This window comes from Leucoraja erinacea, chromosome 19, assembly GCF_028641065.1.
Source record: "Leucoraja erinacea ecotype New England chromosome 19, Leri_hhj_1, whole genome shotgun sequence".
Lineage (NCBI taxonomy): Eukaryota > Metazoa > Chordata > Chondrichthyes > Rajiformes > Rajidae > Leucoraja > Leucoraja erinaceus.
The window spans coordinates 30,815,552-30,835,148 of record NC_073395.1 but is presented as its reverse complement, the minus strand read 5'-3'; the positions used below and the strand labels follow the sequence as shown (position 1 = coordinate 30,835,148).

General features: G+C 40.8%; 1 protein-coding gene across 2 annotated transcripts in view; it reads left to right on the top strand.

Annotated features, from left to right (window-relative positions):
- lrriq1 (leucine-rich repeats and IQ motif containing 1) overlaps window positions 1-19,597 on the top strand; it is a 148,080-nt gene that overhangs the window by 35,417 nt on the left and 93,066 nt on the right. For both annotated transcript variants that reach the window (XM_055650756.1, XM_055650755.1), the window contains exon 13: window positions 11,193-11,266. In XM_055650756.1, coding sequence (XP_055506731.1) covers window positions 11,193-11,266 — 74 coding nt within the window. The remainder of the gene's footprint in view (window positions 1-11,192; window positions 11,267-19,597) is intronic.

Below are 19,597 nucleotides of genomic sequence, written 5' to 3'. Positions count from 1 at the left end.
GGGTGGTCGAAGCTCCCACGTCGGGGCGGTTGAAGCTCCTGCGGTTTGGAGCTCCCGAAGTCGCTCTCTAATCAGGGACCTCGAGCTCCACAATGTTAAAGTCCGCAGGCTCCCGTGGTTGGAGCTCAGAGGTCGATCATCCACTCAACGATGGTATGTCCCACGGTTGGAGCTCCCAAATTGATCTCCAGCAAGAGGCCACCAACTCATCGATCTAAGGCCGCAGTGAGGACGGAGATATGATACGGGGAAAAAATTTGCATCTTCGTCGAGGTAAGAGATTAAAAAAGTTTCCCTCACCACCCACCCCCCCCCCCCCCCCCCCCCCCTACCCCTCCACCCCCCCCCCCCCCCACCCCCCCCCCCCCCCCATAAAACAAGCTACAGAACACTAAAACATACGTTTACCACATACTATCAAAATAACAAAGAAGGAAGGGACAGATAGACTTGGTCTGGCAGCCACTGCTGGCACTGTATCCTTTATTTTCCGTATTCTTCATTTAGCGCACAGCTTTTGGACACTAGATGGTTCCCAAGTCCTGTTACTGAGCTTTAGTTTTCTTGCTCTACAGGATTAGCAGTGTATCTTTCCTCAGAATCTAATTTCATTAAGCAAGCTTTTACCCACTCTGTGCCTGGGATTTGATCAGAGTGAAGTAATTCCTGTATTTCCTTCTTTTCTAAAGATCTGCAGATGTAAAATTGCTGTACACTATCCATTACCTCCCTGTTAATCCATGGTCTGTAATACATTCTTTCAATCTGTGGAGACAACAATATGTCTCTAGACACAAAAACTGAATGTGTTTGATGTTGTATCTTTGTAGCTTGGGAACAATTATTCTTTAACCTCTAGAGGGCGGCATGGTGGTGCAGCAGTAGACTTGCTGTCTTACAGTGCCAGAATAATTGTTCAATTTAATTTCCCAATTCTTGCATCTGCTTAGCACGTTCATCGCTTCTGATCATACCCTGTCTCTTCCACAGTTTGCCTTCTTCTAAAGTTCAATGAAGATTTTGTGATGTGATCTTCACACTGCAGAAACCCTCAAGACTTCCAGCCTTCATTGATATTCCTTGGGTGCTGTGTTGATTTCAAATAACATTCTTCCACAGTACTATATACCAAATGGTTTGTTGAAGTAGTTTTAATATGAGCTCTCCGATATTCATTTTCTGAATAACGGAACCTACTCTTTACTTTACAAACTTTTTTGAACCTAATCATATTTCCCAAACATCTTTTATTGTCTTCAGAGGATAATGGCTTCTCAGCTCGTTGCCTGGATTTGTTTAGCATACAGCAAGCTGGACACCCGAGGACGGGTATGTGCCAAGGGACATTAGCTCTCTAATGCTGTTTTACATTTTTGCTTGTAAATCACTGGAGTCCACCTTGGTGGGTGTTCTGCAGAATGTTACCTTTGAATAAAGACCAGGTATACGGGCTTTATACATTTCTAATGTCCTGTGAAAGTACCTGCATATGCAAGTATGAACTGCACAGCTGAGGTGATTGCTTGTGATGAAACTCTCTTTGCGATCGTGACATGGTGTACCTTTACCAATCTCATCTGTTGTACTGTAATACTTTCTGTCCTACTACAACAAAGTTCCCATCGTGGCTGACTTGGTCCTTTGCATTAACTACCTTTAGAGAGTTCTTGCAGCTGGTTTCAATTCTTGTACATTGATAACACATGTCTCATTGGATTTAACTGCAACACTTCAAGATTGGTGGCTTGATTTGAAAGAACATTTTATATTGTTCTTAAGTTGAAATATTATTGACTGTCCTTGCATCAACATCAAATATATAACATGTGGATGTTCTTTGTACAGAATTGACCTTATTTATCTCTAGGTATTTTGTGTTTGACTGATATTCTGAATCTAATCCTGTATCTGCCCCAGCATGGATCAACTCACCAATTCTGAACTTGAATTCTTCTTCATCCACTTTTTTTGTAGAACCTACTTTCTAATCCACATCACACACTTTCCTATAGGCAGATAATTTATTTTTAGTCATTCATGTTGCTGTCTACAATATTTGCAACATCCAAGTCACTTTAACCCTATTTTGCCCTTTCCCCTGTGCTTCACTGCATGTTTTTTTTTTATCCACTGGACGATCCAATATTTTTATACTGACTTTGATACTCTGCCCTTTTGGAGATTGGATATACTTTCAGAATTACTTCTCTTGTAACTGTTTGCTCAGTTGGAATCAGAATTACAAAATTAAACGAAACTCTGCTAAATAAATCCTTCAAATCTGTCGAATCCAACAATGCCAACTACCATTTTTATATTCCCATTACTCACTATGTTCTTCATTGCTATTCTAGTTATGTCCACAATCTGAAATTAATACTTTGTTTCCAGGAACAAAATATCTATTCAAGCAGGGAATTTCCTCAGCAGTAACGCTGTCTCAAGTTTAGGGATCCTGGTTATAGACCAGGGCAGCCAATTCCTTCTCAGAACCAAGTGCTAGATATAAACTGGAGTGCATGCATTAATGGAGCATTGGCATTCACCAGAGAACAGACCACATCTAACATTCCTGCTTTCTCCTTCTGGGGCAACTGCCTCAACATTTTATCAGTGTGATATTCTAAATATCATTTTTGCTTTGACAATGTGACAAATAAATTTAAAAAAATGCTTTAATGTTGTCATTAATAAATATGTATGTGAAACACTGCCAAGAAATAAATGTTGATTTCAAGTACAGCCATTTGTCCTGTGTTCCAAAATACACATTGAGTTGAAAGATTAGATTCAGCAATATATAGTTTTGCAATACATTCATAAGGATTCATTCCAGTCAACTTGACCTTCATCTGAGAAATGTTCATCAACTTTCTAGTGATATTGTGAGTAATTTTCCACTGCTGTTATTATAAAAGAACAATCAAGTTATCCAGCAGCTTGCATTCTTGCTTCATTGTGTTGAGGTGAACTGAATTTAGAAATAACTTCACTTGTGAAAACTGTTGTTTACAGTTGATTAAAATTAACTTTTCATCTGCCAAGATCCATTCTGATACTACATTAAAACCAGTTGTCAAAATAAATTTGACACACAATGTAGATGGGAAATCGACGAACAATACTGTATCAAATTCAACAAAAAAGTTGGTAGGAACTAAGAAGACAAAGAAAAAAAAATACAAGGTTAATTGTTGGCAAAGGCCCTATCCCATGATGCGAGTTTACCCGAGCTCTCCCGAGTTAAAAATAAAATCGAACTTGTGGTATTCTACGAACTCCTACGATGTTCCACGAGTAGGTTCACGATCTCCTACGAGTAAAAAGTAAAACAATTTTCCATCACGAGTATATTTTTACTCGTGTACATTTTTCACAGTGTTGAAAAAATTTCACGAGTAAAAAAAATACTTGTGATGGAAAACTATGGTTACTTTTTACTCGTAGGCGCTCGTGAACATACTCGTGGAAAATAGTGAAAGCAGATGCAATTGTGGCATTTTAGAAGCTTTTGGATAGGCACATGATTATGTATGGAATGAAGAGATATTGGTCACATGCAGGCAGAGTAAGTTTGTTTAACTTGGCACAGATATTGTGGGTCAAAGGACCTGTACCTGTGCTGTACTGTAACGTGACTGGTAACAATAAGTATACTTTAAGCAATAAATGGTAATAGGTAAATGTGTGCCAGGTAGATTTTAAACAATTGAAATGTAATGAGGTCCTAAAGAAATCCAAGTCCAGTTATCTGAAGAAACAAATATTTTGTTGCCAATTTATTATCATTAAGCTGATATATTTGCTTTTTATCTACATATCGGCAAACTTAAATAAGAAGATCATTCCACCTGGTACTATAAGCCAGTCTTGTAACATAAAATAGTTCTCATCATACTTAGGAATATTATTCTTTAAAATTGGTATTATTTAAAGTATGTTTCTAGTTTAAAACATTTATTTAGTTTTGTTATTTTAAAATTTGTGAAGCTTTTGGGACTGGGTTTTGGTTTTCAATTTCATGCTCCCTCCATCAGATATGCTACACTGTATATCTCAGGAATGGGGATGTCTTTATTTCACCAAGAAAGAGAACGTCTGAGGGAGGGTCTTGACCCAAAACGTCACCCATTCCTTCTCTCCAGAGATGCTGCCTGTCCCGCTGAGTTACTCCAGCATTTTGTGTCTATCTTCCATTTAAACCAGCATCTGCAATTCCTTCCTGCACAAGAAAGTGTTAATTTTGTTACTCCAACTTTTTGTGTCTATCGTCAGTTTAAACCAGCATCTGCAGTTCTTTCCTACACATTCCATTTTCAAAGTTGGTTGGTGAAAGAAAATGTTTTGTGTTTTGAGTATCAGATTTAAAATACATTGTTTTTAGGTTTTTATAATATTCCTATCTTGTTAAAATATGTTTTGAGATGTTTGAAAACATTTTACAACATAGATTTCAAGAATTTCATAAGCTGAATAGCAATGTTATTTGCTGCAGTATCTTGATGGAAAGGAAAGCATATGAAACACTAAATGCTCCCAATGAATCTACTGATTAGTTATGTAAGAATCTATATTTCTAAATCTCTGATCTTGAACGATTTTGGCCGACTGTGCTGCGATTTCCAAGAGAATGCCGCCACCTACGGCCGTCATTTTTGGCAACTTCGCTCAGAGCCCCCCTCCGCCGTATGAGTGCAGAGGATTTTTTCCGTCGATGAAAAATGAGAGAGATATTAATGTTTTTACAAAATTCCCCATTCTCTCTGCTGCCCCCGCTGGCAGCAGGGGGAGGGACTGTAAAACCAGGAAGTGTCGTGCCTCACTCAGTCTCTGCCAGACCCAGGAAACGAGAGGGTCACGGATCTCTGAGCTGTGAATAACACTGAACGTGCGTCTACTCCACGGTGAGTCCCCTCGATGCGGTTGTAAAGTGGCTGCAGCCCTTTTTAAAAAGTTAGTGTTTACAAAATGAATTTTGGTTGTCGGGTGTCTGCAGCCCAATTGTATGCCTCGCCTTTTTTTTAAAAAATATTTTATTTTATTAGAAGTAAGTACAGTCATATGGCACCAAAGTGCTAATATATATTTTCATAATACATTTTATGTACAACTTCTTTTTTTTTTTGTTACATTGAAAAAAGATGAGAATAAGAAAAAGAAGTTAGATAGTAAAGGATAGAAAGATGTGAAATATATAGAGTGTGAAGAAAGAAAACGAGTAAATGAAGAAAGTTGAGAGAGAAAATAGGGAAAAGAAAATAAAATAAAAAAGAAAAGGAGATCAATATTTATAATCTTGACCAACCCTCGTCCAGTCCTGAAACAGTTATTTTTTACAATTGTGTTGCACCATATGATTCCAAAAAACGACAAATGGAGACCAATTCGTTATGAATTGGTCTGATTTATCCATTAGGAGGAATCGCATTTCCTCAAGATGAGCGGTGTCCAACATACTTGCAATCCACATTTTAAGCATTGGTATTGATGTACCCTTCCAAAATTTAAGTATTCATTTTTTTCCTATTATTAAACCATAGTTAAGGAATAGATTTTGAGATGTGTTCAATTTATTCCCATCTTCCATTACACCAAATATAATCATTTCAGTATTAGGTTCCATTCTTGTCTTGAATAATTTTGTAAATATTTCAAAAATATCATTCCAAAATCTATAAAGTTTTATGCAGGAAACCAAGGAGTGTGTTATAGTTGCCTTTTGGGTAGACATTTATCACAAGTGGCGGATATATTTGGATAAAATTTGTTCAATCTTGTTTTTGAATAATATAATCTATGTACAATTTTAAATTGAATTAGATTATGTCTTACATTAATTGAACATTTGTGAATATATATCTGGTATTTTTCCCATTTAACCTTCGTAATTTTTATCATTAATTCCCGTTCCCACTCTTCTCTACCTCTGTCGATGGTAGGTCTATATTTAGAATACTATTATATAAATAGGATATTAATTTTTGTGAGTCAGCTTCAATATTCATTGCTTCTTCCAATAAGTCAGGAGTTACTTTTTGATATCCTTCTATATATTTTTTCACGAAGTCGCAAATCTGAAGATATTTAAAATATTGGTTATTTTTCAATTTAAATTTTAATTGTAGTTGTTGGAATGATAGTAGGTTTCCCATTTCGTACATATCCCCGCCTTTTTTTAACATGTTTGTGTTCATAAAATGAATTTTGGTTGTCGGGTGTCTGCAGCCCAATTGTTTGCCTTGGCTTGGCTTTTAAAACAGTTCCAACAGTTGGATGCCTGCCCAAGTATCCATAAGGCCCACAATGTCTATACTAGCTCTGGAAACCAGTACCTTCGGCCCGCAAACACCCATATTAGCGCAACAGACAACGCCCCCTCCCCCCACTGGTGAGCATAATTGGAATTGGTGGAGAGGTGGAATATTGGGTTGGTGACCAGCCCTCCCGTGTGATGCTGGAACCCAAGGGGGCCCACTTACTCTAGTTACATTATAGAATTCAACGTGAACGTCCCCCCACAACAGAATCAAAAATTTCCACTGTGGGGAAAGGCACAAGAAAGTTCAGCCCTCTTTTTCTGTGATCACCCAAGGTTGGGGCCTATTTGTGGCATCCGCAGCCAGTTCAATGTTTTCAGGCCCTCTTGCCTGGAAGATGGAACTCCGGGGTCGAGTGAATATTCCTCAATGGCTTGGAAATGTCTGGAGCGGCCGCTTCCTCCCCGGAGACTGTGGCACCCGAAGTTTTCAGGCCGCGCTGGTTGGAGTTCCGACTCTGGCGATCTCGAATCCCAGGCTCTGCGGTGTTTTAAATCCAGCACCGCCGGTGGCTGAACGCCCACAGCCACAGCTCCTCGGATGTTGGAGTCGGCGGTCACAGCACTCCGGAGCTTACTGCACAGCGACCCAGTAAGGTATCGCACCGTGATGGTGTCCCAGCGCTGTGCCGCTGCCGAAGCTCTTGTCCCGGCCAATCCCGACAGGAAATGCCGCTCCAGTGTGAAGGTAGGCTGCGAGGAAGGGGCGATGAAGCAGCTCAGAGGGAAGCCACCTCTTCGACTAGGTATGGACTAGGAAATAAAGTTTCCCCCTTTTTCTCCCCCCACCCACCACATAAAAGCATGTGAAAGGATGGACTGCAGGCAATGGACTTTACCTTGAAAATTACATTTTAGAGCAGATTATAAACAGAATAATTTTAACAATAATGTTTTATATAAACGAGTAGCTATTTGTAATACACCTTTTATAAATTTTGTTTCACTCAGACTTGAATGAAAATACTTATGATTTTCCAGATCATTACTTTTATTCTTGTTTTGAAATTTAGTGAAAAGTCAAACCATATGGTGTCGGGTTATGAGGAGCAGGCAAGAGAATGGGGTTGAGATGGAAATAAAGATCTGCCATGATTGAATGGTGGAGAAGACTTGATGGGCCGAATGGCCTAATTCTGCCCCTATTACTTGTGAACAGATATAACTGGAAAAATTTAGGAACATTCAGATGATAGATCATAAACTTGACTTGCTGACTATTTACAACATTTCCTGTTTCAGATTTTTTACATCTATGAAATGTTATTTATGTAAAATGTTATCAATTTTGTATAGATACTTTGTGTGAAAAATATATAAACAGACTTTATTTAAGACTTTTGTTGCCATATTTAAATAAACATCGTAATTAACAAAATCACATTGGTCAATATATAAAATGAAATAGAGCAAGTTTTCGAGCAAAGCATAATGCAGCCAGATGAGGGAGTTAGAGAGCATTCAATGCTGTATTTGAATAAAACAGTTTAATTTAAATATGTTGTCAATAAAGCTACAAATCATCACTTTACTGATATGTAGCCCTGCATTTTGCGGCTCTATAATTTCAGCTGGGCAATAGTTATTTGTGTGTAATGTTGCAAAATTAATTCTATCTATAATTATAGTTTGCTTTTTCTGTAGAGGCATGATAACCATTACTGATAAAAAGGGTGAAGATCCGCAAAGCTTGCTGAGGTGTTGAATGTGCCAGTATTATGTTTTTGCTTTCTACAATGCATTATTGTTATCTGTATATTTTTGAGATTCTTCCATTTATTATGAATAATTGCTGTAAAATTTAATCTTAGGATGAGCCTTTACTAATAAAATATATTATATTTTTAGAGATTAATTATAAAATGGGAACCTTTTACAAAAAGTAGAATACTTAGGCAAAATAGTCTAGATGTTGGAAATCTGAAGCAGGAACGGAAAACACTGGAAACGATTAACAGTTGATGTTTAAGATTTTCACCAGAATCAGGAAAAACTGAAGTTGAGCAGTTTTAGATGCAGTGAAGGAAGCAAGTGTTGGAGAGGACCGTAAAGAAGCAAATATTTTAGAGGGTGAAAGAGGAAAATAATGTCAGAATGATGGGACTAGGGGAGAATAAGTGTTCGGCATGGACTAGAAAGGCAGAGATGGCCTGTTTCCGTGCGGTAATTGTTATATGGTTATATGAATCAATGGTGTTTACGAGGGTGTGAAAATGGGAGGTGGAATCATCATCTGAAATTTCAATTGGAGATTACTGCAGATGTTGAACAACTGAAAGAAAAATAGAAACAGCTGGAGATGCTCAAAATTATCTAGAATTGTGGAGGTCCGTGCTGAGGCTAGAAGACATTAAATACCTCACCAGAAGATGAAATACTGCTCCATCTTCTGCTGAACCTCATTGGAATTGTGCTGTAGGCTGATGACAAAGGCTGTGGTGACGTTGGAATGGAGAACAGCAATTAGAAGTTCAGGGTGATGTAGGTAGGTTGCTTCAAAGCAATTATATAATCTGCAGACATGAGAAACTCCAGGTATTGCAGGTGCTGTGCTCTGGAGCAAAAAAAAAAACAAGTTGCCGAGGAATTCAGTGGGCCAAGTTGCTTCTGTGAAGGCAGAGATATGGTTGACACTTAAGTTTGAGATCCTGCATCAGGACCAAGAGTGTAAAGGGGAGTAAGCCAATCTAGAGAGAGAAAGGAGAGGCAAGAACTGATAGGTGGAACAAGTAAGGAGGGTAAGATAGGCAAATGGAACTGGGTGGGGGAGGGTAATGGTGGAGTTGGGAGAGAATGGAGAAGGAGAGAAAAAAAAATTTGGGACAGCTGGAACCAGGATTCGGGAGGGGAGGGTGTAGGTACAGACATAGGCTGGGGGATGATGAATTGAGACACCAATGACTGCAGATGCTGGAATCTGATAAGTAATAAAGGTGATAAGTTGAACCAGATGAGGGACAATCTGCATTTGTTCCCCATTGTCGAGGAAAATTGCAATGTGGACTGCAAACATAGTATCTTACATTTAAAGACGTACAAAAAAATTGCTTTTTAATCTGGATAAAAAATTGGATTCCATGCTGATGTGAAGAGAGAAGGTAAAAGAGCAGATATTGCATCTTTTGCAATTGCAAGTTTTTTTTAAATAAAGACTGTATGCACCATCTTTACATTAATATGATCCAATGTAAATATTAGTAGTTAGATTTTCTCTAATTTTAAGGCCAAGCTTCAGAAAAGTCTGAAGTGATTCAGTTTTCAAATTTATTATCTTTAATCACTAGGATAAGAATGATTTTGCAGTGATTAGCTTTTTTTAAATTTCGCATCATGTGGACCTCATTGCCTAGGCCATTGCTTATTAGTCATTCCTAACTGTCCTTGATCAGATGGTGCTGAACCAAGCTCTAACCACGGCTGATGCAAGATTCTGCCTTGGCAACATTGATAGAATGATGATAAATTTTCACATCAGGCTGGTGTATGACATTGAAGGTAACCTGCAGAAGGTAGGTCAGTGGGGGTGCTGTGAGATGGCTGCCCTGCCAACAGCGTGTTCGTTATTTCAACTTTTTTTTTGTGTGTCTAGTGTTAGTTTGGGTGTCTCTCGGTATGTCTTATGTGAGGGGTGGCGGGGAGGGGTAAGGGGGAAAACCGCTTTCGACCGCCTCCTCCACGGAGAGCAACTTTTTCCATGCCACCTCCCTCGCGGCCTAACATCATTGATTGGAGCAGCCTTTCCTGGAGTCGGGCCCGGAGCATCGGCAGCAGGCACAGCATGGACTTTCCATCGTGGAGCGGGCAAACCCTTGTCTGGGGTTTGCCAGAAAGGAGTGCTCCGATCGCTGGCCGGATGACTTTGGCACCATGGTTCGCTGAACTTCTGGCCGGGGGCGTGGAGTGGACTTAACATCCGGAGCCTGGGATCCCTTGCCGGGAATCGCCGAGAAGAGCTCCGACCGCCGGCCCGCGGCCTATAACATCCTGAACCGCGGACTCCAGTAGGAAGGTGCTGATTTGGGACCTCCAAGACGCGGAGTGCGTTCCACCGCCTGTACATCGGGCTGTCTGTAGTTGCGACTACAGAGGGTCTATGGCCCCGACCACGTGTGAACAAAGGGGGAGGACGGGCTTTGTTTCCTTCCACCACAGTGAAGAATGCTCTGGTGGATGTTTGTGTTAAATCTTTATTGTGTATTGTGTGTTCTTTTTTAGTGTATAGCTGCTAGCAAATTCATTTCACTGCATGTGATGTGCATGTGACGAATAAAATTGACCTTGACTTTGACTTTAGTATGCCTATCGATGGTAGCCAGTTTTTGGTGGTAACCAGTGCCATCTTCTTCGCTGTCGTGTGCTGGGACAGCAGGGTGAAGGCCGTGGACGGCAACAGGATTAACAAACTCATCAGGAAGGCTGGCTCCGTCCTGGGGCGGATTTGGATTCATGGAAGGTGGTCCTGGAGGGTGGATACTCCTGAAACTGGAGTATCTTGGACAATACAGCTCATCCCCTCCATGACACACTGGTCAACCTGAGGAGTATCTTCAGTAACAGACTGGTTCCACCAAGTCACCAAGTAAAGAATGCCACGAGAGATCCTTCCCTGTGGCTATCAAAACTACAACTCCTCCCCCTTGTCATGGGGTAGACTGACTCTTTTTCCCCCCCCCCCCCCCCCCCCCCCCCCTCAATCTTTGCACATCACCAATCCTTTCCACTCGTCACTTTAATTTCATGTATCTTGTGTTTTATGACTATTGGCAGATAAATTAAAAAAAATGTTTTTTATCATGAATGGGGACATAGAATTAATGAATATTTTAACTAATTTTATGTGTAAAAATATACTCCTCTACCATATTTTTCTTTTCAGTCTGACACGCCTTACAAACATGTCTGACTTTCTGTTGTTGGAAACATTCAATGTTGGCAATAATCGCTTATCCGGTAAGTTGACACCTTTTATTTTTCACAAATATTTATTTTTGGTCCATAGTTACTTAATCACATACTTAAACAGTTTATTGTTAGCGTTTTATTGGTTTTGGCCGAGATGACGTTTGTTTACTACTGCTATTGAAAATCATTAAATTTGACAGTTGATGCGAAACACTACCACTGTGAACTCACTGTACATTACTTTTAAAGTATTGAACATCAAATGTCTCTTAAGGTTTGGGAATTGAAACTAAATTCCCTTTACAATAAGTAATTACTTGTCTGTAATTTAAGCTATTGAGAATATCTTTGTACATCTGTTGTATTTTTGAATAACTTCACAATTTTTGACGTGCTTGTTGTGATCATGTAGAAGGGGGGGGGGTTATCACTAAGAAAATTGGCCTTTTGGATTATAATTATTGAATTCTCAGTCATCAGCAATAAACATGCTATGTTGTGGCAATTCCATATTGTCATTGAGCTGCAGCAATACGAAGACCACACGTGGAGAATTATGAATAGTGGAAACTCAAGAGACTGCAGATGTTGGAACCTGGAGCAACAACTAAACTGCTGAAAGAATGGATTGAGCAGAATCTGTGGGATGAAAGGAATTGTTGAAGCTTAAGGTCGAGACCCTGCATCAGCACTGATACAGAGGGGAGAGGGAGTGAGACATGGTCCAGTAGGTGAACCGAGATGGGTGAAGGTTGATTGGTGGATGGAGCTAGGAGGAGGGGGAGAGATGGAGTTGGGAGACGGGGGTAGGTTAGTGATAGGTGGAAGCAGACAAGGGCAAAAAAGGCAGATGGAGCCAGGGGTGGGGGGGGGATCTGGTGAGTAAACTGCATGGTCAGTAGGTGGGTGGAAACAGGAGAGCGAGGGGGAGAAAATGGGCGATTTGAAGTTTTAGGGGTGGATGGGAGAGAGAACAAAAATTAGAGGTGGGTTGGGAGATAAAGAGAGAGTGGGGAAACACTAGGTAAAGGTTATCTGAAATTCAGAAATTCCATGTTCTTACCATTGGATTGACAATTAACTGGACGGCATATGGAGTATTCCTCTGGTTTGCAATGGGTCACACCTGGTAGTGGCGAAGGCAGATGATGGAGAGGTCTGTAGGAATGAGACGGAGTTGAAATGACATTTATGCAGGAGCTAGGAATGGCCAGAGGTCACCTAGTCAGCCCTTGGTCTCATCCAAAGCACTAAATGCATTAGATGAGGTTGGAGGGGGTACACGTGAATCTACGACTCACCTGGAAGAGCTGGTTGGCGCTAGGTCCCTGGATAGTTGTGAATGAGGAGAAGAATGAACGCGAGTTGTATGTACTATGGTTGCAGAGGAAATTGCCATGGATCAGGAGGAGTGAATGGGGTGGGATGAGTAGGTCAGGGAATCATGGAGGGAAAGGGGTTGGAGATGGGAAGGTGTGGTGTGTGTGGTAGAATCCCGTTGCATCTTGCAGAAATGACAAAGGATGAAGTGCTGGATGAGTTCTGGGCATCACTCGATAGATATATTGGTCTTTGAGATTTTAGTGTGGATTTATCTAGGGCCAACCATTTTGTTGCATAGTGTTTAAATTTATAGGATTTTTCTAAAAGCTTTCTCACAAAATGTAGTGACAATTCTGCTCTGGCAACGTGTGCATATGCCTTGTTATTCACAGATACAGGTTGACATGTGAAATTATGTCCTTGTAGCATGCAATCCAGACTGTTCACTCTTTTGATTTCTGTCAAAAGAAATAACGGTGGAGATAATGGGTCACAATCTTCTGCAGTTTCCTAGATTCTGGAAATGTCCCAGCAGATTTGAAAGCCACAAATATAAAGCTCCAAAGTGAAAATGGAAGGAGACAGAAAGCAGGAAGCCATTGGTCAGTTCATCAAAAATCTGTAATTGGGAAAATACTGGGTTGTTAAGGTGGTAGTAGCAGCTCATTTAGAAAATGATGATACAATAAAACATCACTGTGTATACACAAACACACACATGTGCACACACATTATTACCCACACCCTCTTCCTCCAGTAATTTTTTCTGCCTGCCTCAGTCTCCACCTCTCACATCATTCAAATCCTTGCTTCCTCCCGCAATCTCATCTTCCACCCACTCTCCAGCTATATCTAGCTTGATCCCAAAGGAAAACTCTCCTCCCCTACCTTCACCCACCCACGTGCCTTCTCCAAGTGCCCTCTGCAGTGCCACTCTCCAGTTGGTATTGATCCTCAACTCCATCAACCCAGCAGTTATGCTGCCTGGCGCCCAGGTTAGATCCCTCCCAATGTATGGGTGAACCTCCACATTGTCACTTGGCCTCCTAATGCTATAGTGCATTACAATCAGATTCTTGCATTTCAAGTATTCTTCAGGGGGGTTGCTGACTCCCTCAAAATGGCTGCCTAGCCAATTCTTCAAGCTAGAATGTTGCATTCAAAACCTATTACTCCTCGGTATATTCAAAGGCTCAAAATTCAGTAAGTGTGTTTCCCACATTGCTCCTGAAGGTCCTGCTTTTATGCTGTATGCCTTCATTCATTAACTGCATGTCATTATTCATTAAGCCCAGGATCATTGAAGGTCTGGCTTTATTCATTCTCAGTATCCCATATACTGTACTTTCCTGACCGTTCTCTCATTGTGTTCTGTCACATTTAGTGATTGGTTTCCATGCACACCCAGATCCCCCTGCTCCTGCACACTTTTTAGTTGTGATATTTGGTCTATATTGCTGCTTTTCATTGTATCACTTCACATTTCAATGCATTAAAATGTTGTCTGCCAATTGTCTGTCGTCTTGCAAGCCTATCTCGTCTCAGTATTTACCATACCATGATGTAATTTTAAAATGTTGATATTTTAAGGTATAGAACCATGAGCAAGACCATGTATTGTCTGAAACTAAATACAGTGGTCCCAGCCTTGACTCCTGAGGAAATCTATTGCATATCATCTGTCAGATGGGACTATTTAACATAACTCTGCTTTCTAATCCTTTTTTTCTTGATCCATGTTCCCATTGCACTCTTTATTTTTCATGGACCGCAGTTTTGTTAATCATCCTTGACAAATGCCTACTGAATATCTATACAAGCCTGTCATCTATTTTCTCTTTCTCTTTCTCTCTCCCTCTTTTCCCCCTCTTTTCTCTCTTTTCCCCCTCTTTTCCCCCTCTTTTCCCCCTCTTTTCCCCCTCTTTTCCCCCTCTTTTCCCCCTCTTTTCCCCCTCTTTTCCCCCCCCTCTTTTCCCCCTCTTTTTCCCCCTCTTTTCCCCCCTTTTCCCCCCTCTTTTCCCCCCCTCTTTCCCCCCCCTCTTTTCCCCCCTCTTTTCCCCCCTCCTTCTCCCCCCCCCCCCTCTTTCCCCCCCTCTTTCCCCCCTCTCCCTTTCCCCCCTCTTTCCTTTCCCCCCCTTTCCCCCCCCCTTCCCCCCCCCCCCCCTCTTCCCCCCCCCCCTCTCCTTTCCCCCCCCCCCCTCTTTCCCTCCCCCCTCTTCCCCCCCTTTCCCTCCCCCCCTCTTTCCCTCCCCCCCCTCTTTCCCCCCCTCTTTTCCGTCCCCCTCCCTGTGCTTTCTACTTTTCACTTTTGACCTTGCCCTATGTCCATAAGATATTTGCTCTACATTTTGAAAGCAACTTTAATGTCACATCAGTGATTTATTAGAATAATTGCAGGGATGCAAGATTTGATGTACCTGGATAGTGAGAAGCTGGGGTTCTTGAAATTGAGGAATATTCAATCTGCAGGAGGTATTTAAATTCATGAAAGGCTTACTTAAAATAGAAACTGTTCCAAATGATGAAAAGATCAAGAACTGGAATTAAGTTGTTTGATGAAAAAAACAAAAAGAGACAAGAGGAAAAACTATTTTACACATAGCAGAGACAAGTTTAGTTGTGGCATTCAAAAGGGAATTGGATAAGTACTTGAAAGGAATTGCAGGGAATAGGGTGAGGGCCAGTGAATAGCCAGCTGGATTGATTTTGCATTGGTTAACTCAATGGGTGGAATGCCTTTCTGTAACTTCAAAGCCACAAATCGTTTATAAATTGCCAATAAATGTCATTTTCCCCTTAGTTCCATATTACTACAGGAGACATTGTAAAGTATATTTTCTATTTCAAAATTTACAAATGAATTGATTTCCTTTTGAAATTTTAAATATCCAAGTCGACAGGATTTCCTGGATTTAACCATCTTTCTACTCAAATCTCGAAAGTAATTGTCACAAAAATAACTATTTGTCATTTGAAAACCGAATCATTCATTCAACATTGTTTACGTTCCATTTTTCAATAAATGTATTGAGGTGGGGTGATGTAGGCATCTAGCCTGCAAGAGTCTTTTGATTCAGTGATTGAATTTTATGAAAGTGCTAATCAAGTATATTTAGACAGGCAGCATCTCTGGAGAGAAGGAATGGGTGACGTTTCCAGTATGAAGGTCTCGACCCAAAACGTCACCCATTTCTTCTCTCCAGAGATGCTGTCTGTCTAAATATTTTTAACTAGCAGTTTCTTAAAATTCAATCACTGGATTAAAAGACTTGCAGCCTAGATGCCTACATCATCCCAGTTATAACAGCATTTTGTGTCTATCTTCGATTTAAACCAACATCTGCAGTTCTTTCCGACACAATCAAGAATATTTGTTGTAAATGGCCCAGGAAGATCCATTGCTCTCTAAATGATTAAGATCATGCTGTGTCAGGCTTTATTCATCTCTTTGATTTTGAGTCAACACAAATATTGATACAGGGGCACTCAATTAGAATTTGCATGGATAGCCTCAAAATTTTACTTTCACTAAAACTGCTGAGGCACATAATTTGACCCTGTAGATGCACGTCCAAATCAAGAGAGGCAAGGGTGTTTAATTGTCATATGCACTGGCAACAGAAGAGTGAAATGTTTACTTGCTGCAGCTTTACAGGTACATGAACACAACAATATTATAAATAAAAATGGAATAACCAATAATGCACGAGATTATCAGCGATACTAGGTAACCAGACCATAGCGCGCATGCCAAAGTACGTAGCGTGATATATATAAAGTCCTTAGTAGTTCTTTGCTGAGGTACGGTTATGGTTAGAGTTGCGAGAAGTGATTCAAGAGTCTCGTGGTAGATGTTCTTGAAGCTGAAGTTAATTGTTCTCAGGCTCCTGTATCTTCTTCCCAATGATTAGAGTGAAATGAGAATGTGGCCAGGTTGGTGTGGCTGGACATTGGCTTTGAATAGATTATTTACCTTCCTGTGGCTATGGTACCTGTAGATATCTTTGATGTTGGGGAAGTCGGTGCCTGTGATGGGTTGGGCATTGTCCACCACTCTCTGCAGACACCTTCTTCGGTCTTGGACGTTTGAGCCGTGAAGTCACTAATCAGTTTGCTCTCCATCATGCATATGTAGTCGTTCAATAGAATATTAGGCAACATGTCAATTCTGCTCAAGCTTCTGAAAAAGCAGAGGCATTGATAAGCTTTCTTTGTGATTGCATCATTGTGTAGGGACCAGGACAGATCTTCAGAGATTTGCATGCCCAGGAACGTAAAGCTGTTGATTTTCTCAACAGCACTCCCACCAACAATGGATACTCGGCTTTCCCTTCCTAAAGTTAACAATTATCTCCTTGATCTAACTCGTATTAAAAGCAAGATTGTTATTCTGGCACCATTCAAACAGGTTATCAATCTCCCATCTGACTCTTCGTTACCCAATATTCATCCAATATTGGTGGTATTGTCGGCAAATGTATAGATGGCATTGGGGCTGTAACCAGCTACACAATCATAGGTAAAGAGCAGGGGGCTCTTAACACACAGCCTTGAGGTGCTCTTGTGCCAGTTAGTGAGAAGGACGTGTTATTACCAATTTGTAGTGATAAGAAAGTCGAGAATCTAATTACATAGAGATGAGCAGGATCTGTTTGATGAGATTGACGATTAATTTAAACGTGTTAATAGTGCTGAATGCTATAGGCAATAAACAACAGCCTGACATTTAATACTTTAACTCTCCCTCCCATTCCCATACAGACCTGGGCCTAGGACTCCTCCACTGTCAGTGTGAGGCCAAACGCAAATTGGAGGAACAGCAACTCATATTTTGCTTGAACTTCTCTAACTTCAAGTAACCTTTGCGTTTTCATTTTCTCCGTCCCTCCCCACCCTAGTTCTCCAACTAGTTTCACTGCCCTCCTGATAAATTTTAATGTCTGTATTCCTCGTTGTTACCTTCCCCCTCAGCCAACAATGAACTATTTAACATTTCCTTGATCATTGTCTGCTTTGATCAGTCGTTTTCACCTCATAAATACACTTTGTACCCTTCCATATCTCTAGTTTCCCTCTGTCCCTGACTCTCACTGAAGAAGACTCGACCCAAAACGTCACCCGTTCCTTCTCGCTGGAGATGCTGCCTGTCCCTTTGAGATACTCCACCATTTTATGTCTGTCTTCAGTGTAAACGAGCATCTGCAGTTCCTTCCGACACAGCCTGACATATGTGCACTTGTTGTCCAGTGTAGAGTGGGGAGCCAGAGCGATTGCATTGACTACTGCACTGTTGTAGTGACAGGCGAATTGTAGGAGTTCAGGATCTCTTCTAAGGCAGGAGTATATGTGTCATGACCAACCTCCGACAGCATGCTGTGGGGTTAATGAGTTGAAAGTTGACTGTGTTATTTCTAATGTACAGGTATTAGGATATGTATATAAATGTTTATGGTATCGTCTTTGCCTCATTAATTATCTCAGAGAAAGTGGTAATGAGTGCCTCTGAACCACTGGAGTTCACTTCTTCTTCTTGCGTATGGCGTGCACAGTCTAAAGTTGTAGGACAACTTGTTTTATTTGAATGTGCACACCGAGTTGATTGCATTCGTCTAAACAGAGCGGACCACGTGAAGGTTGCAATCTTTCACCCCACTGGAGTTCACGTGTTGAAGGAACTCCTATTGCGCTGTTTGGCAAGGAGTCTTTAGGTATCAGTGATATTTGTGCATTATTCTGAGAAATTCCATCATTGTTATCTAGATGATGGGACTTCAGCAATGACTGTGTGTGGCTTCAGACAATTAAAAAAACCTTTAAATTGAGGTAGAAGCCCATCCCCCCCCCCCCCCCCCCCCCCCCCCATTCACTGGCTGAACTGAACTAAGGTCTTGAGCCAAAACATCACCGATCCATGTATTCTTGAGATGCTGCCTGACCTGCCAATTACTCCAGCACTTTGTGTCTTCTTTTGTGTACTAGTATCTGCAGTTTCCTGTTTCTGCAATATGTCATGACATGAAGTTATAAATCACATCTCAACATAGCATCAGAGGAAAATGTCTGTTAAACAAAAGGTTAGCATTGCTCTCTGTGGTATTGTAGGATGCATCTTGTCATAACATTCTTCAAAAAATAAAATTGAAGTAAAGAATTATACAATTTGATACAGGCCCTTCAGCCCAACTAGTCCATGCTGACCAAGAGCCTTCCTGAGCTAATCACATTTGGCTATGTTTGACTCGTAACCACCTAAATCTTTCCAACACATGCATCTATCAAAATGTCTTTTCAACATAGCAATTCTACCCTCCATTTCTTCCCCTGGCAATTTGTTCCATTAACCTGCGACTTTCTGTGTGAAAAGCTTGTCCCTCAGGTCACCTTTAAATCTTTCCCCTTGCTCCTTAAACCTATGCCCTCTGGTTTGACTCCCCTATCCAGTGAGAAGGACTGTGACCATTCACCTTATCTATGCCCTTCACGATTTTATAAACCTCTCAGCCGCCGAGAGCTGAACCTCCCTTACTCCAATAAAAATTGCTCCAGTTCCTGTCCAGTTGCCCCTTATACCTCAAGCCCTCCAACAACATAGTCCCAGCAACATAAATAAAGTGAACAGTCATAGTCTTTTCTCCAGAGAAAATGGTAAAGGTTTTTATAATTGTAACATTTAAAGGACACTTTGGCAGGTACATGGATAGGAAAGCTTTGGTGGGATTCGGGCCAAGTTCAGATGTGGAACTAGGCTCTCCAACAACATAGTGCATAAATTGGTTAACATGGGATGTCATTTAAAGACACTTTGGCAGGTACATGGATAGGAAAGCTTTGGTGGGATTTGGGCCAAGTTCAGATGTGGAACTAGGTTGCTTGGTTAACGTGGGATGTCAAGTGCCTATTGCTATGTTGTATTGCTCTAAGACTCTGTCATTGGACGTGTGTTGAACTTAATTCCAGAACACACTCAGTCGAACTGAGCATTGGTGGTTCCTACCAGAATTCCCAGACAGTCAGCCTGATCTGAGCCATAATCTGAACTGTCAAATGCATTTGAGA